The 13,081-nt window shown below is 51.8% G+C and overlaps 5 protein-coding genes across 5 annotated transcripts; 2 read left to right on the top strand and 3 right to left on the bottom strand.

Moving 5' to 3' along the window:
- Positions 1–2,927: 2,927 nt before the first annotated feature.
- On the top strand, positions 2,928–3,803 carry NCS57_00020700 (uncharacterized protein; the record flags this gene model as incomplete). Its single annotated transcript, XM_053050296.1, has 1 exon — positions 2,928–3,803. Exon 1 carries the CDS (start codon positions 2,961–2,963, stop codon positions 3,801–3,803), a length of 843 nt encoding a protein of 280 aa, XP_052918811.1. The 5' UTR covers positions 2,928–2,960.
- A 385-nt stretch (positions 3,804–4,188) lies between these two features.
- On the bottom strand, positions 4,189–6,493 carry NCS57_00020600 (Protein SDA1; the record flags this gene model as incomplete). Its single annotated transcript, XM_053050295.1, has 3 exons — positions 4,189–6,307; positions 6,361–6,396; positions 6,447–6,493. 3 exons carry the CDS (start codon positions 6,491–6,493, stop codon positions 4,189–4,191), a joined length of 2,202 nt encoding a protein of 733 aa, XP_052918810.1.
- Positions 6,494–7,347: 854 nt separating this feature from the next.
- Positions 7,348–7,737, bottom strand: NCS57_00020500 (uncharacterized protein; the record flags this gene model as incomplete). The annotated part of the gene is made up of 1 exon (XM_053050294.1): positions 7,348–7,737. The coding sequence occupies one exon, from the start codon at positions 7,735–7,737 to the stop codon at positions 7,348–7,350; it is 390 nt and encodes a 129-aa protein (XP_052918809.1).
- Positions 7,738–8,154: 417 nt separating this feature from the next.
- Positions 8,155–8,937, bottom strand: NCS57_00020400 (Actin-related protein 2/3 complex subunit 3; the record flags this gene model as incomplete). The annotated part of the gene is made up of 3 exons (XM_053050293.1): positions 8,155–8,331; positions 8,400–8,795; positions 8,932–8,937. 3 exons carry the CDS (start codon positions 8,935–8,937, stop codon positions 8,155–8,157), a joined length of 579 nt encoding a protein of 192 aa, XP_052918808.1.
- A 933-nt stretch (positions 8,938–9,870) lies between these two features.
- Positions 9,871–11,384, top strand: NCS57_00020300 (uncharacterized protein; the record flags this gene model as incomplete). Its single annotated transcript, XM_053050292.1, has 2 exons — positions 9,871–9,884; positions 9,974–11,384. 2 exons carry the CDS (start codon positions 9,871–9,873, stop codon positions 11,382–11,384), a joined length of 1,425 nt encoding a protein of 474 aa, XP_052918807.1.
- Between the last annotated feature and the right edge of the window lie 1,697 nt (positions 11,385–13,081).

The raw sequence follows: 13,081 nt of genomic DNA, 5'->3' as shown, positions 1-13,081 counted from the left end.
TCTCTACCAACTGTTGTTGGCATTTACTTCTGTCTCCGGGATAGGCTTCATGGAGCGCGGTGTCTGTCATTGAGATGGTAAGTGAAACACGTGAGCGGGGTACATTGTGGTGCAAAGAGATATTGTGCTAAGGCGTTGATCGTAATAAAGTACAGCCGATGTTACCGTGATATATCGGAGGTTGGTGACAGCTTGCTACTTGCGACATGGAAGTTGTCTGAGGATTGTTTTAACGTGTCATGCTTCATTTATAAGCGTCACGATAGCACCTTGCATCAACTAAATCGAAGGAAACAAAAGCAGATCAACCCCATATGGACCTTGACGCTTCCGCGGCTGTTCGAGACATGTCCCATTTTTCACTATATGGGTCTGGGTTGCCCAGGCAAACCTCAGCTCATCGACTGCTCTATCAAATAGTCCAACTTGTTGTACCTATATGCCCCAGTCTGCTCTCTCGATCGAAGCGAAATGCTCCGAGCCCCATCATCCGGACGATGAGTTCTGTGATCCGTGATTAATCTGGCCCTCATCATCATCTGGGCCTCCTATCTCCTCATCGTCCTCGTCGTCAATGAGCATGCTGTCGAACGTGTAACCGACTTCCTTGTCCGAATGGGCTTGAGCAGGCTTGCTGGTGGATTCAGAGGACTTGGCCTCAGAAGGATTGACTTTTTCTAACAAAGCACCACCTGCGAACGTATGTTAACAATGTACTCCCAATTGACCATGATAGAGCTTGTCCTTACCTTCCTTCAAGCGAGACATCAAAGGGGTTTGAGGGTCTAGCTCACGGATGAAAGCCTCAAAGAGTGGTAAGAGACTCCTCTTCTCCTCCAGGACAAGAAAAAGAGATCCGCCCTTGGGCGAGACGAATGTGAAAGCCTTTAGATCTGATCAAAGGCCTAGAGGTGGAATGTATGAGAAGAAAAGGGGAGACGCCTCAAAGGCTCGTCATGTTGTCAAAGAGCGAGAGGCGGGATGCGTGAGGTGAGAAGGTGAAGGGGGATCGTGAAAAGGAGCATGAGAATGTTCTGGAGTCATCATCACGTGGGTGCGTGTGTTTGATGCTGTGATTCAGTGCCGCCAGCCATCAGTTTCGCTGCGGCTCTCACCAAAGCACCCTTTTGGATCGCTCTTTATCCCGTGTATCTAAGCGCGAGGGAGTATCTAAACAAACACCAGCACCGCAATACGTTGCCAATCCGGGTATTGTCAATCTCCAACATCCCAAGCATGTCGACCAAAGAGGAGGAGTGGCCGAATGCCGAACTCCAGGACCTCAACAGCAGTCTCACGCACCTTTTGGCAGCTCTCAGGGCGCCTGTCCACCGACGTCGCCGCCCACAGAAACGTCAAGGCCTCTCCAAGGATGAAACCATAGAGGCAGCCAAGGACGGGACGATCTCCTGGTCGTTCTACAGTCTCCTCTCAACCGAGATTCGCCCTCGACGGCTCGGATCCCCCCAACCCCCTCTGTTTGCGCCTTTCGCCAGGCCTTCGAGCGTTTGAGGAACCGTGAGACGACACAAGAGCGAAGCCTCTCAACAGTGCATCTTAAGACGCCTATCAAAACACTCGCCACTCCTAGCAGCCGAGCTTGCTCTTGTATGGTCCTTGTTTGAAGCTGACGAGGCTGACAACGATACGTATGTGGAGGCCATGATCCGTGTGATAGAAAATGTCTGTCCGGGAGCCAAGTACGGCCCTCAGACTTGCACCAAGGGCGTGAATGCGTTTTTCGACTTCGAGCATCCGCTCACCGAGGAAGAATCGGAGAATCTGATCCAGGAGGTGCAGGTACGTTTCGTATGGAGTAGTATGGCGACCTCTATGTGCTGACTTGATTGCTAGAATGTGAATCCAGGTCCAGGAGATCTTGATCCCGCTCTTGTCCAGGCCGTTCACGTAGTCCTGTGCTCTCCAGCCGAAAACGAAGCTGAAGGCGCCAGCAAGCTAGGATATACTCTTCCCTAGTTTTCCCTCTGCTTCTTTCTCGACGCCTGCCGCAAAATGCCCATGCCAGCCGACTTTTATGCTGCAGTAGCCCTTAAGGAAGTCAAAACGATTCTGACTTTCTGTGGACCCTTCGTCAATAAATACCACCCCTTTGCCCTCGATACGGCTCTTGCTCTCCCCCTGACACCGGCTAAAATGTCCGACCCGGCCAACTGTCAACGCTTCGCGAGGATCCTGCGTGATCACATCGTGTCAACTGCGGATTTCGCGGAGAGGGTCGTTGGTTCAGTAGCTACAGACCACGGTGCCCCCTCCTCCCATCCGGATATCGATCATTTAATGATCAGACTGGGAAACTCTGTCGATGTCCCGGAAACGGTGCACTCGATGGAACAACTCGGGGCCTTGCACCTTGCCTTGGTTGCAGCACGCAACCGCACCTGCAGACAACATGACTTGAAACTGATCGAGCCGATCGGCAAGATTCTTCATCCCCTCGAGCGAGAACGTGAAAGGGGCGAATGAATGCGTGGGGAGGGGTTGCTGTTGGGCGCGTTCAAGCAGGGACAGAGATGAACTACCAAGGACAAAAGCTAGCACGGGCAGGGACCTGCCACAGAAGCCCAAACATGTGCATAGGTCTATTTAAAATCATTCTATGAAGCTCTGAGCAGCGCTTGATTCAATCCCCAGTTCGATCCATGAGGATTCATCTAGATTCCTTGAGACGTGACCCTTCGATCTATAGCTAAATTGAATTTGCCATTTGTTCATAGGTAATCTTTATAAAACGCGGTATCTATTATTGAGATGGCAAGTGAAACACGCAAGTACACAATGTGGCGCAAAGATATTATGCCAAGGCATTAATCGCAACAAAGTACAGCCGATGTGACCGTGATAAATCGGAGGCTAGTGATGAGTCAACGTCACCTCAATGAATCTGAACATCATCGTATAATCCGCTGGTCTATAGACCTTCGCTTCACCGTGGTCCTCCGATGAATCGGATCAGTATACCTCTCACCTTGTCATTATTGCAGAGGAGTTTGGTTCCTCGTAGCTTGAGGAGAGCATCCCTTGCCCAGGATCTGCAATACAATGCATGCCATCATGCTCGTCTCTCAACAACATCCAAAGATGGCAGATCGCAACAGAAGACCTCCGTGACAGTTGAGCCGAAGGAGCTTTGCCAAGACGATCAATATAGCAAAAAATTCTCATTCGGTGAAAGCTTCCTACAAGCGCTTGGTCAAGTTTACCAAGACACCAATGAAACACAGCTCTCACCAAATCAACTGCAAGAGATCGAAACCGAAGCTATCAACATTATGAAAGAGGTTGGTGACCCTGGAGGCTCAATTTCTCGCACCATCAACTACGAGTTCATGGCATACATGGTAGCGCCATACCGCGTCCTCAAAGCCAATGGCACTTCTTTGCACCAAATTCGCCGTCTCCTGGAAGAATCGCTCCAACGAACCTTGGCCTGGTCATCGCAAATTGTTCGCGAGCAGCTCGACTCTTCACCCGACGCATTTAAGAGCCTCGTGCAAGAGTCCAAGGACAAGGAACAGAATTTCTACCAGGAGCCTGATTTCAAGCTTGGACGAGCTCGAGACGAACCAGATTCTTACAGCCTGGAGGTGCATAAATGCTGGTATATGGATACTTTGCAGCGTCTTGATGCGAGAGAGATTGGTCCCAGTTTCTGCTCTTTTGATAGGAGCTGGTATGATCCCATTGATCCTGATCGGCATGGCGTCAAGTTTACGAGGCCAAGCACTATCGCTGAGGGTGCTGATCGATGTAGGTTCAACATTGATCGTGTAAAGAAACAGTAAAATGATTCTATTGTTCGGGGTGTGTGGTGTGACGACAAGGAGACCGGGAAGTGAGCCTGTATGTATGTGTATTGTGTAAGTTCTGTAGTTTCTGACATCTCCTACTCAGTTCATTTGGCTTTTTAGGCCTGGGAAAATCTGATCAAATATGGCTGCGCTAAGAAGAGGTGCCATTGCTTTTTAAATTACTTTCCTTGTACAATAAGAACCTCCCCTATTCAAATACCGTCATCATCACAGAACCCAGTGTTCCCAACTTCAACAGAACTCAACTGAATCAACAAGACCGAGATCGAATGCAGAGAAAAAGAAACAAGCAGTTGATATCGTCTTTGAAACAAGCGCTTCATACGTGACTCTATGTCTACCAATCCGAACCCCCTTTTTATGTTCCGTTCCTCCTGCGACCTCCCCTGGTACTCCTCTCCACGTGCCCTCTGAGCACCTTTCTCGTCTCCACCAGACTCCTCTTGTGCTTGCTCTTGGCCTTGCCCATGGTCATAAAGATGTTCTTCTTGCGCTCCTTCTCCCTGTTGCTTGTACTCTTGCCCGAAGCCTGCAGCTTGGACTTTCGGATCGCCTGTGTGCTCTTGTGCTCGTCGCGGTCTGGCTTGCCTTCCTTGGCGAGAGCAACGCGCTCCTCCTTGGTCAACTTGCGCAGACGGGCGGGTGCCTCGATCTGCTCAGACGTCAGACCGTCATCAATATGTCGCTGCTCCATCTCCTGGCGCTTCTTTCGGTTGCCCAATGCCTTGTCAAGGGCGGCGGATGTTCGAAGCTCCTGAAGCTTGGCTAGATCAGCGGGTGTGAGGATGGTTGTTGTCGCGAGCTTAGAAATTCGCTCAATCTCAGCCTCCTTCTCCTTCTTATCCTCGTCATCATCACCTGTCTTTTGCTTCTTAGACGCAGGCTCATCCTCCTCCTCATCTGAAGAGTGATGGACATCAATCCAGCCACCCGAGTCGCTGCTGTCATCAGAGTCAACCTCCCACTCATCAGACTTGAAGCCGTCGTCCTCTTCGTCCTCGTCGCTTCCAGCCTTCTCGGGAAGACCCTTGGCGACTCGCTTGCGGATCTTTTCCTCCTCCTTCCACTTCGCCAGGAGTTCCAGACCCTCGATACCACCAGCATCTTCCTCACCATACTTGCGTTGGGCCTGGATGCCAGCCTTGAGGTTGATGGTGGCATCCTTGCCACGATCCCGCTTCTTCAAGAGCTCAGCGCCAACTTCTCGGTAGAGCGAAAGAAGACCCTTGGCAGCCATCATGACACCCTTGTCCTTACTCTTGCGGTACTGAACCAAATCTTGTAGTAGGGTTTCAGTCATGGCCAGAGGTTGTCGAGCACAAATTTCGCGGATCGAGTTGAGACCAGCGGCTGCGACCTCTGCGGCAGAGGCCTCCGAGACAAACTCGTTCGCAATCTTCTGAATCAGCGGCTCCAGTACATCAGGAGGCACCAGGTTGTGCACTGCCTGAGCCAAGGAGGCCAGGAATGATGTGACAGACTGTTGTCGGGGAGTAAGGAACTTGATGAACCAGGAGTAGAGGGACACAATCGTGAGCTTGTGTAGACCGACGAGTCGTGTCACCAGCTGGGTGACTAATAGTTTCGTATCCAGGGACAGCTTTGCCTTGGTGTTTTGTAGGTGCTTCGAGAAGAGCTGCTCGGCAAAGGCCTGGGGGTCGTGGAGAAGGTGAAGAGCGGAGAAGTTGAGCGGATGAGGCTTGTCCTTCTTGCGCTCAGCACGCTTCACCTTCTCAACAGCCCTCTCATAAGCCTTTTTCGTCTTCTTGGTCTTCTTGTTGATTCCAATTTGATGCCTGACCTGGCTGAGGTCGATATCTTCGTCACTGCTCTCATCCTCAAGCTCTTCTCGCTCCTTGTCTCCGCCGAGGAAGAAGCGCGTGGCACCGACCACAACCTTCTCATTGTCGGACAAGCAGGCCTCCTTCATGACATCGACGGGCTTTGAATCAGTCCAGAATTGCCGCTTCCACATCTCACGGGTGATCTTAATAGCCCAGATAGCTCGGGGGGAGGATCGGTCGGCGGTAACGAGGTTGTAGAGGACGGTCTGGATGGTACGGTTAAGAGGATGGTTGATGGACTTGGTGTTGGAGTTTCGCAGATCGCTTAGAATCTTTTGAAACAACACCTCGCGCAGGGTCTTGCTCGGCGACGACACGAGAATCGGGAAGAGCGTGGTGAGGACGCTAGTCGAGTCGATAACCTCTTTCCGTCGGAGAAGCACCAAGCTTCCCACGATCTTTTCCCGCAGCTCAGGATGCAGAATTACATGATGCTGAGTTAGAATGGCCTTGAGATCGTCGGCGAAAGTCGCCGTCTCCTCCTTGTAGCAATCGGCGACGTGGGCGATCAGGTCGATAATGTTGTGAAAGGACTCGACCGAGTCGGCGGTTGCGGTCCCGGGAGACACGAGAAAGATCTCGCGCTGCGCCTCATACTGTTCCCATTGCTTCAGAAACTCCTCCTTGTACGATCTGGTATCTCAAGTCAGCGACAATGACCATCCCACGGGAACTTGGTGACCGACTTGGGATCGCGACGGATCTTCTGCTGCAGACTCGCGCTGCGATTTGTTAGCTAAGAAACTGCGAAGAAGATACTTCTTCAACATACAAGTCAGCGTCGAGCTTCTCGAGGGCAGCGACCTTGCGTTTGACCATGGTGAAGTCGGGCGCAATGATTTGGTCGTTGCTGTTGTCTTGATGCAGCAGCCGCTCAGTGGGGGAACCTTTTGCAGGAAGAAATTTTGGGAATTTCCTGGCTGATAAGATAAGCATTTCTTGGCGCGGAATTTGGCCGCGATTTGAACGACTTCACCCCCAGTGTTGGATTCTTACAAAACGAGAGCACGCAATTAATCTGGCTGAAATAAACTAGAATTTTATCTATGATCTTTTAAAACCATGTAAACTTCTTGTCAAAATTGGTTGCAAAGAGATAATTGTTGGCGACGTTTGACGAGATCCATTGAAGCCAAGCTTGACGTTCACTCAGACGCGACGCCAGAACATTCAGGAGGATTACCTAACTCCCCTCAAGAATGAGAATTAAATTTATATAAAATAATCAGGGACCAAGGTAATACTTTAAAGTTACTTTGTGGGCTATCCTCATCATACTTCATTTTCTATCTTTATGGAAGCATAAGCTAAAGAGTTTATTGTACTCTACTGGCGTCTCTTTTCCTCGACCCGGATGGCATTACAGGAATCACTTTCGGGAACTTGTGCAAGAAACGTCATTGCGGGCACTTCGATGCGATTGAGCTTCAGTATACGACGAATCTAGAGCTTGTAAACAGGCCATAATCCCTCATCCATCTATGAGTCCATCCATTTCACCTGATTCCACGCCCATTTCCCTCCCCCAATTTGAACATCCTTCACCCAGCCCCAGGGCCACAATCCAGAAGATCAAGTTGAGTCGAGAACGCCGTATTGCCTTTAGAGATCTTAAATCGCAAGGGGCTTCCGGGTTGTTTAGGTCTTCTGTGTTCATCAGTAAGATGGTCATCTTAGAGAAAGACTGGGAGGGTGAACTGTACCTGGACGGTCTTCTCCATCAGAATGATGGTGTTTTCAGGATCCAGTTCCCCAATAGCATCCCTGAGGAGAGGTTCCACGTCGCGAGCGTTGTCCGGGCCCTGCTCAAAGTCGACCACAGTTTGGAGCCGGTCGTACAAAGCAGATAGGGCGGGCATCTCCTCCTTTATATGGTTGAGGGTGGCAGGTCGATGAGGGGCTGGCTGCGCAGTGGCCTTGATTTCCTCTGGGTTTCTGATGACATCTTCGGCTGAGAGACCGGCGCGTTTGCGAGCGCTGACGAGGCCCTTGTACATGGAGACCATGAGCTTCAGGAGGCCCTGCTCATCGGTCTTGGCCCAGCCTCCCTGAAATCCAGGCATTTCGGCTGATTTCGTGTTGAATATTCGCTGTTTGCTATGTGTTTGAGTGAGAGTCGGATGTTATGAGAAGAGTGCATCATCAAGTCAAAGGACGAGACGCTGTTTGATATCCTGTCGGTTGGGACATAATCAGCGCCTGCTGGAAACGGTTAATTAACATCAACAATGGATCACTGATTGGGAAATAGACAATAGAATATCAACAATAGATTATCACTGCATGTTGCCCCTCAATAGAATCAGGACCTGCATTAGCCCCGTTCGCTGAGAAACTTCCCATCTAGGTATGCAAAGCAGAATGCGAAATAAACGATTGGCTCACATGGGAAAAGATATCTTTTGCAAGGTGCCAGCTCTTCAACTTGTGTGCGCAATTGCACCCTTCTAATATTCAACCCCTACGCCCTCCTGTATCCTCTACAGAGACTTGCCCATGAACTTTCTCTTGGTGAAGCTCAACCACCACTTGCTGGGCTTGGTCTCGTCCTCATCGTATACCCTGGCGAGTAACCGGACGGCCAGCTCCTGTCGGACCTGCGACAGGTACTGCTTCAGCTGCTCGGCCTCTTGCCTATCCCGAGGCGGCTCGTACATCTACGATAACACGTCAGCATTCCAGCACCTCCTGAGAACTGGAGCTCTTCTCCGCTCTTGCCACCCACCTGGTTAAGGGGCCATCCGGGGTCACCGGGAATGGCAAAGTTAAGGTCGAGAGCCAAGTTCATAACATCCTTCTGGGCATCACGCAGAGATGCCTGAGGTCGGATCTTGGTCAGGCAGTCGCTAATGAACCAGATGCCATAGACGAGCAGGCGGTCGGCGGGACCCTGGATCTCAAAGTTACGGAAAAAGGTGTTTGCTCGGAAGAGGGCGATGACCTCGTCGAGGATATCGTAGCTCTCGCTGTCCGGGTCGGGCGACTCGTTGGCCGGGAGAGGCGGCGAGGGAATCGGGAGGGTGTAGGCAGGACCGCGGGTCTTGGTGCGGAGTGGAAGGAGGGGGAAGTTGCCGATTAGGCGGGGGACGTTGGGGTCGGAGTTGAAGACGGAGTTGTATGCCTAGAGGAGCAGCATGGTTAGCTTTGAGGTCGTGGGTTGATATCGCGGGATGCGGAGACAGGAGGCGGAGGAGACGGGATGGCGGAGCGCATTCGTATAGAAGCTTTGGGGAAGCAATGCGAGCTTAGAGACGTACGGGCATCTTGAACAGCAATGGAGCTAATACGCTCAGTAAATGGGAGCTGTTTCTTTACAAGTTACTCGAGTTGGCGCAAGTTGTAAGAATGCGCTTCGTCACTGGCGGGGCTGCATCAAGCTGCTTGGTTGCTCACGAAGCTGTCGTCAATGGTGTGGGGCCGAGAGGTTGGCGCAGCCAAGTTGATGCCTTACCGAGCTGCCAGCTCTGTCACTCGTCGGATCAGGCCACAAGTCACGATCGTGGCGCAGCCTGCCCACCGCCACGTCTCCCAAGTCTTAGTCACACCTCGGGGCCCATTTTGGATGGCTGCCTAGCACTTTTGCGATTGCTCACGTGCACCCGTGCCTCATTCGCGCCGAGTCTACCCGCGTAAAGCACGGTGGCAACGCGCTTTTCCCTCTCCCCGCGTGCACACACAATTTTTTTTCTTACTGTACTCTTGGTGTATTGGGTGGGTACCACGTTGGGCCAGCCTTGGATCGAGCAGGGAAAAACGTGAGACGCTTTTGATGCAGCCTATTTCAGGGCTTGTTCACGCTCCCACGAGAAAAGGCAGCGCGGCCCGCCCATCGCGATTTGAGTGTCATCGATTTTCTCTTTCCCTCATTTCTCTCCTCCCTCCCTTCGCCCTGCACTTTCTCCCGGCACCAGAGGGAAATCACTGTCAGCCTTTGATTGCCTATTTTTGCACAATCTCTTTTCTTATTGGACGCCGCGCCCTTCGCCTCAAACCCCCTTTTTTGCTTTTTGTCACTGTTTGACAAGGGAGGCGCCCGTGCCAGCCGCTAGTGATAGCTTGTCACTGGATATAAACAGGAAATCACTTTACGGCGCGTCGGTCGCGGGCAGAGGAGGGCAGAAAGCTCTGGTTCAGGCAACCAAAAAGGAAAGAGTCATCAAAGTTAAGCCAAGGGGGCAAATAGTCGCCGTCAATCGATGCTACCGTTTGAGTAAGTACGCGTCTCGCCCTTTCCTTTTACTTTTCCCAAGTGCACAACTACAAAGCCCGTTCGCGAACTCCGCTCACCCCGCGCCATAGTTCCCTCTTCGGCAACAGCAGCTTCGTGCATCAGCTGCGCTTTTTGGTGGACATGGCGACCTCAGGATCATCGACGTCGTCGTCTTTTCTGTCGCGCAACGGTTCTTCTCCCGACTCGACGCCGTGCACGTCGCAAGCGCCTGTCGCAGCCGCGACTCCCAGAAAGAGGCGCCCCCATCGCATTTACCGACCGGCGAAGAACTCACTCTACGACATCTTGCACCAGCACTCCGGTACATCACTATTTGTGCGCCCCATCTGCTGGACTGATCAACATGCGCGACTCCTCGGCGCACGATGGGAGGAACTGCCTCCATGCGATACGCCTCAGCCTGTCGTGTCCCCCGGGACGCCACCCTCGCGAGGGCATCTGAGCCCATCCAACACCATCATCACGCTCAGCAACGCGCTCACGCAGATCCTTCTACCCGACTCGATGCATCCTATCCTCTCCTCAAACGCGGTCAAAACAGTTTTGATGACTTTGTGGCCTGAGGCCTTCAGCAAGCCGCATTATCTACCCGAACTGCACCTTTGCTTTGGCGGTCGTGTCTACCGGGATGCTGTGCGCGCACAGATGATGTGGAATTTTCCCTCTGAGGAGTACAAGTCATCATACTCTTCTTTTAAATCAGTATCGACGCGACCTGCCGAATCTTTCAATATCTCGACACAGTCTAGTCCAACCCACAGTTCGGCCAATCTACCGATGATCTGCTATATCGGCAAGAGCCAACTCGCGTCGGTCCGGAGCAACCTTTTTCGCGTCGCATCAGGTCCCGGAAGATCATGGAACGAGCCTGTGTACCGTCTGCAGCAACTGAGGGCTCGCTTTCTCGTTCCGTCGAACTCCGATCATGACGCGCATTTCGTGGGCATCTTCCTCGGCATGGCGCAAAAGTACTTCTACCCTAGCCCCCCTATGACTGGCAGGAGAGACTCGCGACTGTCTCCTGGGCAAGGCATCCCGCCCTGCCCCAACTTCCGAGATCTCAAGTTGCGAATTCTCACCCATGACACGGACACTGCGGAGTTTATCGTTTACACGGGCTACGTGACAAAGGACTTTTTGGAAAAGTTCCACGATCCATTCAAGGCACCGCCTGATGATGATGATGCCGAGGTTACAGGGATCAAGATCGAGTACACACGGGTTCCTATTTGGCCGATTCTAGGCCTACGAGAAAGACTTGGCAAGGCTTTGGGCCAAGATGTTGTCGGTGCTTTCAATCCAGACGAGATAGAGACTTGGGAGAAAGATCCAGAGAAGCAATCTGGCGGCAAGCGCAAGCGGGAAGCCCTCTCAGAAGTCATTAACAGCAGCTTCGAGGATGATTCTGACGACGAACCAAACTTGGTTTCAAAGAAGCGCTGTCTGAGCGAGGGCACACCAGTGGGAGTGGTCATGTAAGATCAGGCTTTGACAACAACACGGCGAGAGATTAATCATCCTCGGTTGGGTTTAACGGGAATATGGGGCATGGGCGGTACACTATGCATCGGGCGAAACGGTTTGCTTTACAACAAGACTATGCCTCACAGGCACTTGCATCGGTCGGCAACGGCGTGAGGAGAAGGCGGTCATTAGGTTACGAGCGGCACCATTGATTACAGGTTGGGTTATGACATGGTTATTACACGATCACGGAACGAACTGGTCCAGGGATGGACGGATGGTATGGAATGTTCAAGGCATGTAGATATTATGCTTCTCTGTCAATGTTTTTTGCAACCCTTTATGGAGATGGATGGTCAAGGACTTTACGATGAATTCACGAACATATTGACATCAACACCTTGTGTGCCCGCTCCCTCGGTCCTTCGGTGTGACTCCGATTCCGTTGACCTAACTTGATATTGAGAAGCCAAGAGTAAAAGGGCGCAACAAATCACTTTCTGTCCTCCGCACCCATGTTAGTAGATGTTCAATAGTCCCATCCCCGCTTCTCGACTCGGCAAAGCGTTGTGATATCCATCACAACTAACTCCTTTGGACCGTTTTGACAGCTCTCCGTGTATAACTAGACTGTCTATTCGATTGACATCCACGTGTTTATTCTTCTTGAGCAGTTCCACTCAACCTCGGGATGCTCCCTCATCACACCCATTCTTTCTTACTCTGCGGAGATTTCTTGCGAGTCCCCGATGTACTATGTAAGCATCGGCAGCTTCATGGCGCCATATCCACACCCTCTTGACTTTCTCTGCAGGTGATGAAGTGGTTTCCGGCCAAGGATGTCATCGGACTGGCGGAATGAGTCGACTTCCGCGTCGCTGTGATGGGGAAAGAGGTTAGCGCTGCGGGGAATGAAGAGTGTCGATCGTGATGTTTAATGCGGTGACAGTCGCGACTGTTGCCTCTTTTGTGTTGTTGATGGGCAGATCGAAAGGAGATAATCGGATTTCGCTTTCGCTTTCATTCCTGTCCAGGGAAGAGAGAGGATGGCACAGACCCAATACTACCGAATGCTGCGCTGTAGGTAAGGCTGAGGCAACTCTACGTATCGGTTCTACGAGTGCAACTTGCGTTATTTTTACCTGACATTGAAGGACAAGGTTCTTTTCCGCTACCGCTCGGTTGGTTCGGGACAAGGGTTGTCGAGTTTGACGGCTTATAACAATGTTTCCATGAAACAAGATCTTCTCAGAGATTCTGATTTTTTTTCCACCACAAGTATATCTCATGAGCTATTTCATCCGCTCCAAAGCTTTAATCATAGTAATACCATTTCTCATAAGATTGCTGTGGATGCCCGGAGGTCAGTTGAGCTTCCCATCACCCCGCCTTTCGGCTGCTGGTGTGGGTCTCCGGAGCCGGTGGTGGGTTGGGGAAGGGACGGCCTGAACCAGGGGCCGGGGTCCTGGTCGGCAGGTGCCCACTCCCTCCGTCCAACCCTTCCAATTCTCTTCCAACTTCATCCCTCCCACCAACCTTTTCCAATGGAACCCTCTTGACCCTCCACCAACCAAATCACATTGCCGCGCGCCGTCCAGGTGATCATCGGTCCTCCGCAATCGCTCGTCGAGTGACGGGCTTCACCCACCCTCCACGAGTTCCCGTCGACCTCACCAACTCAGCTCTCCACGTGCCCAAGATGCCTGCCCGTA

Source organism: Fusarium keratoplasticum, chromosome 1 (genome assembly GCF_025433545.1).
Source record: "Fusarium keratoplasticum isolate Fu6.1 chromosome 1, whole genome shotgun sequence".
Lineage (NCBI taxonomy): Eukaryota > Fungi > Ascomycota > Sordariomycetes > Hypocreales > Nectriaceae > Fusarium > Fusarium keratoplasticum.
Note: the sequence above shows the minus strand (reverse complement) of the source record. Positions and strands in the feature narration are given on the sequence as shown.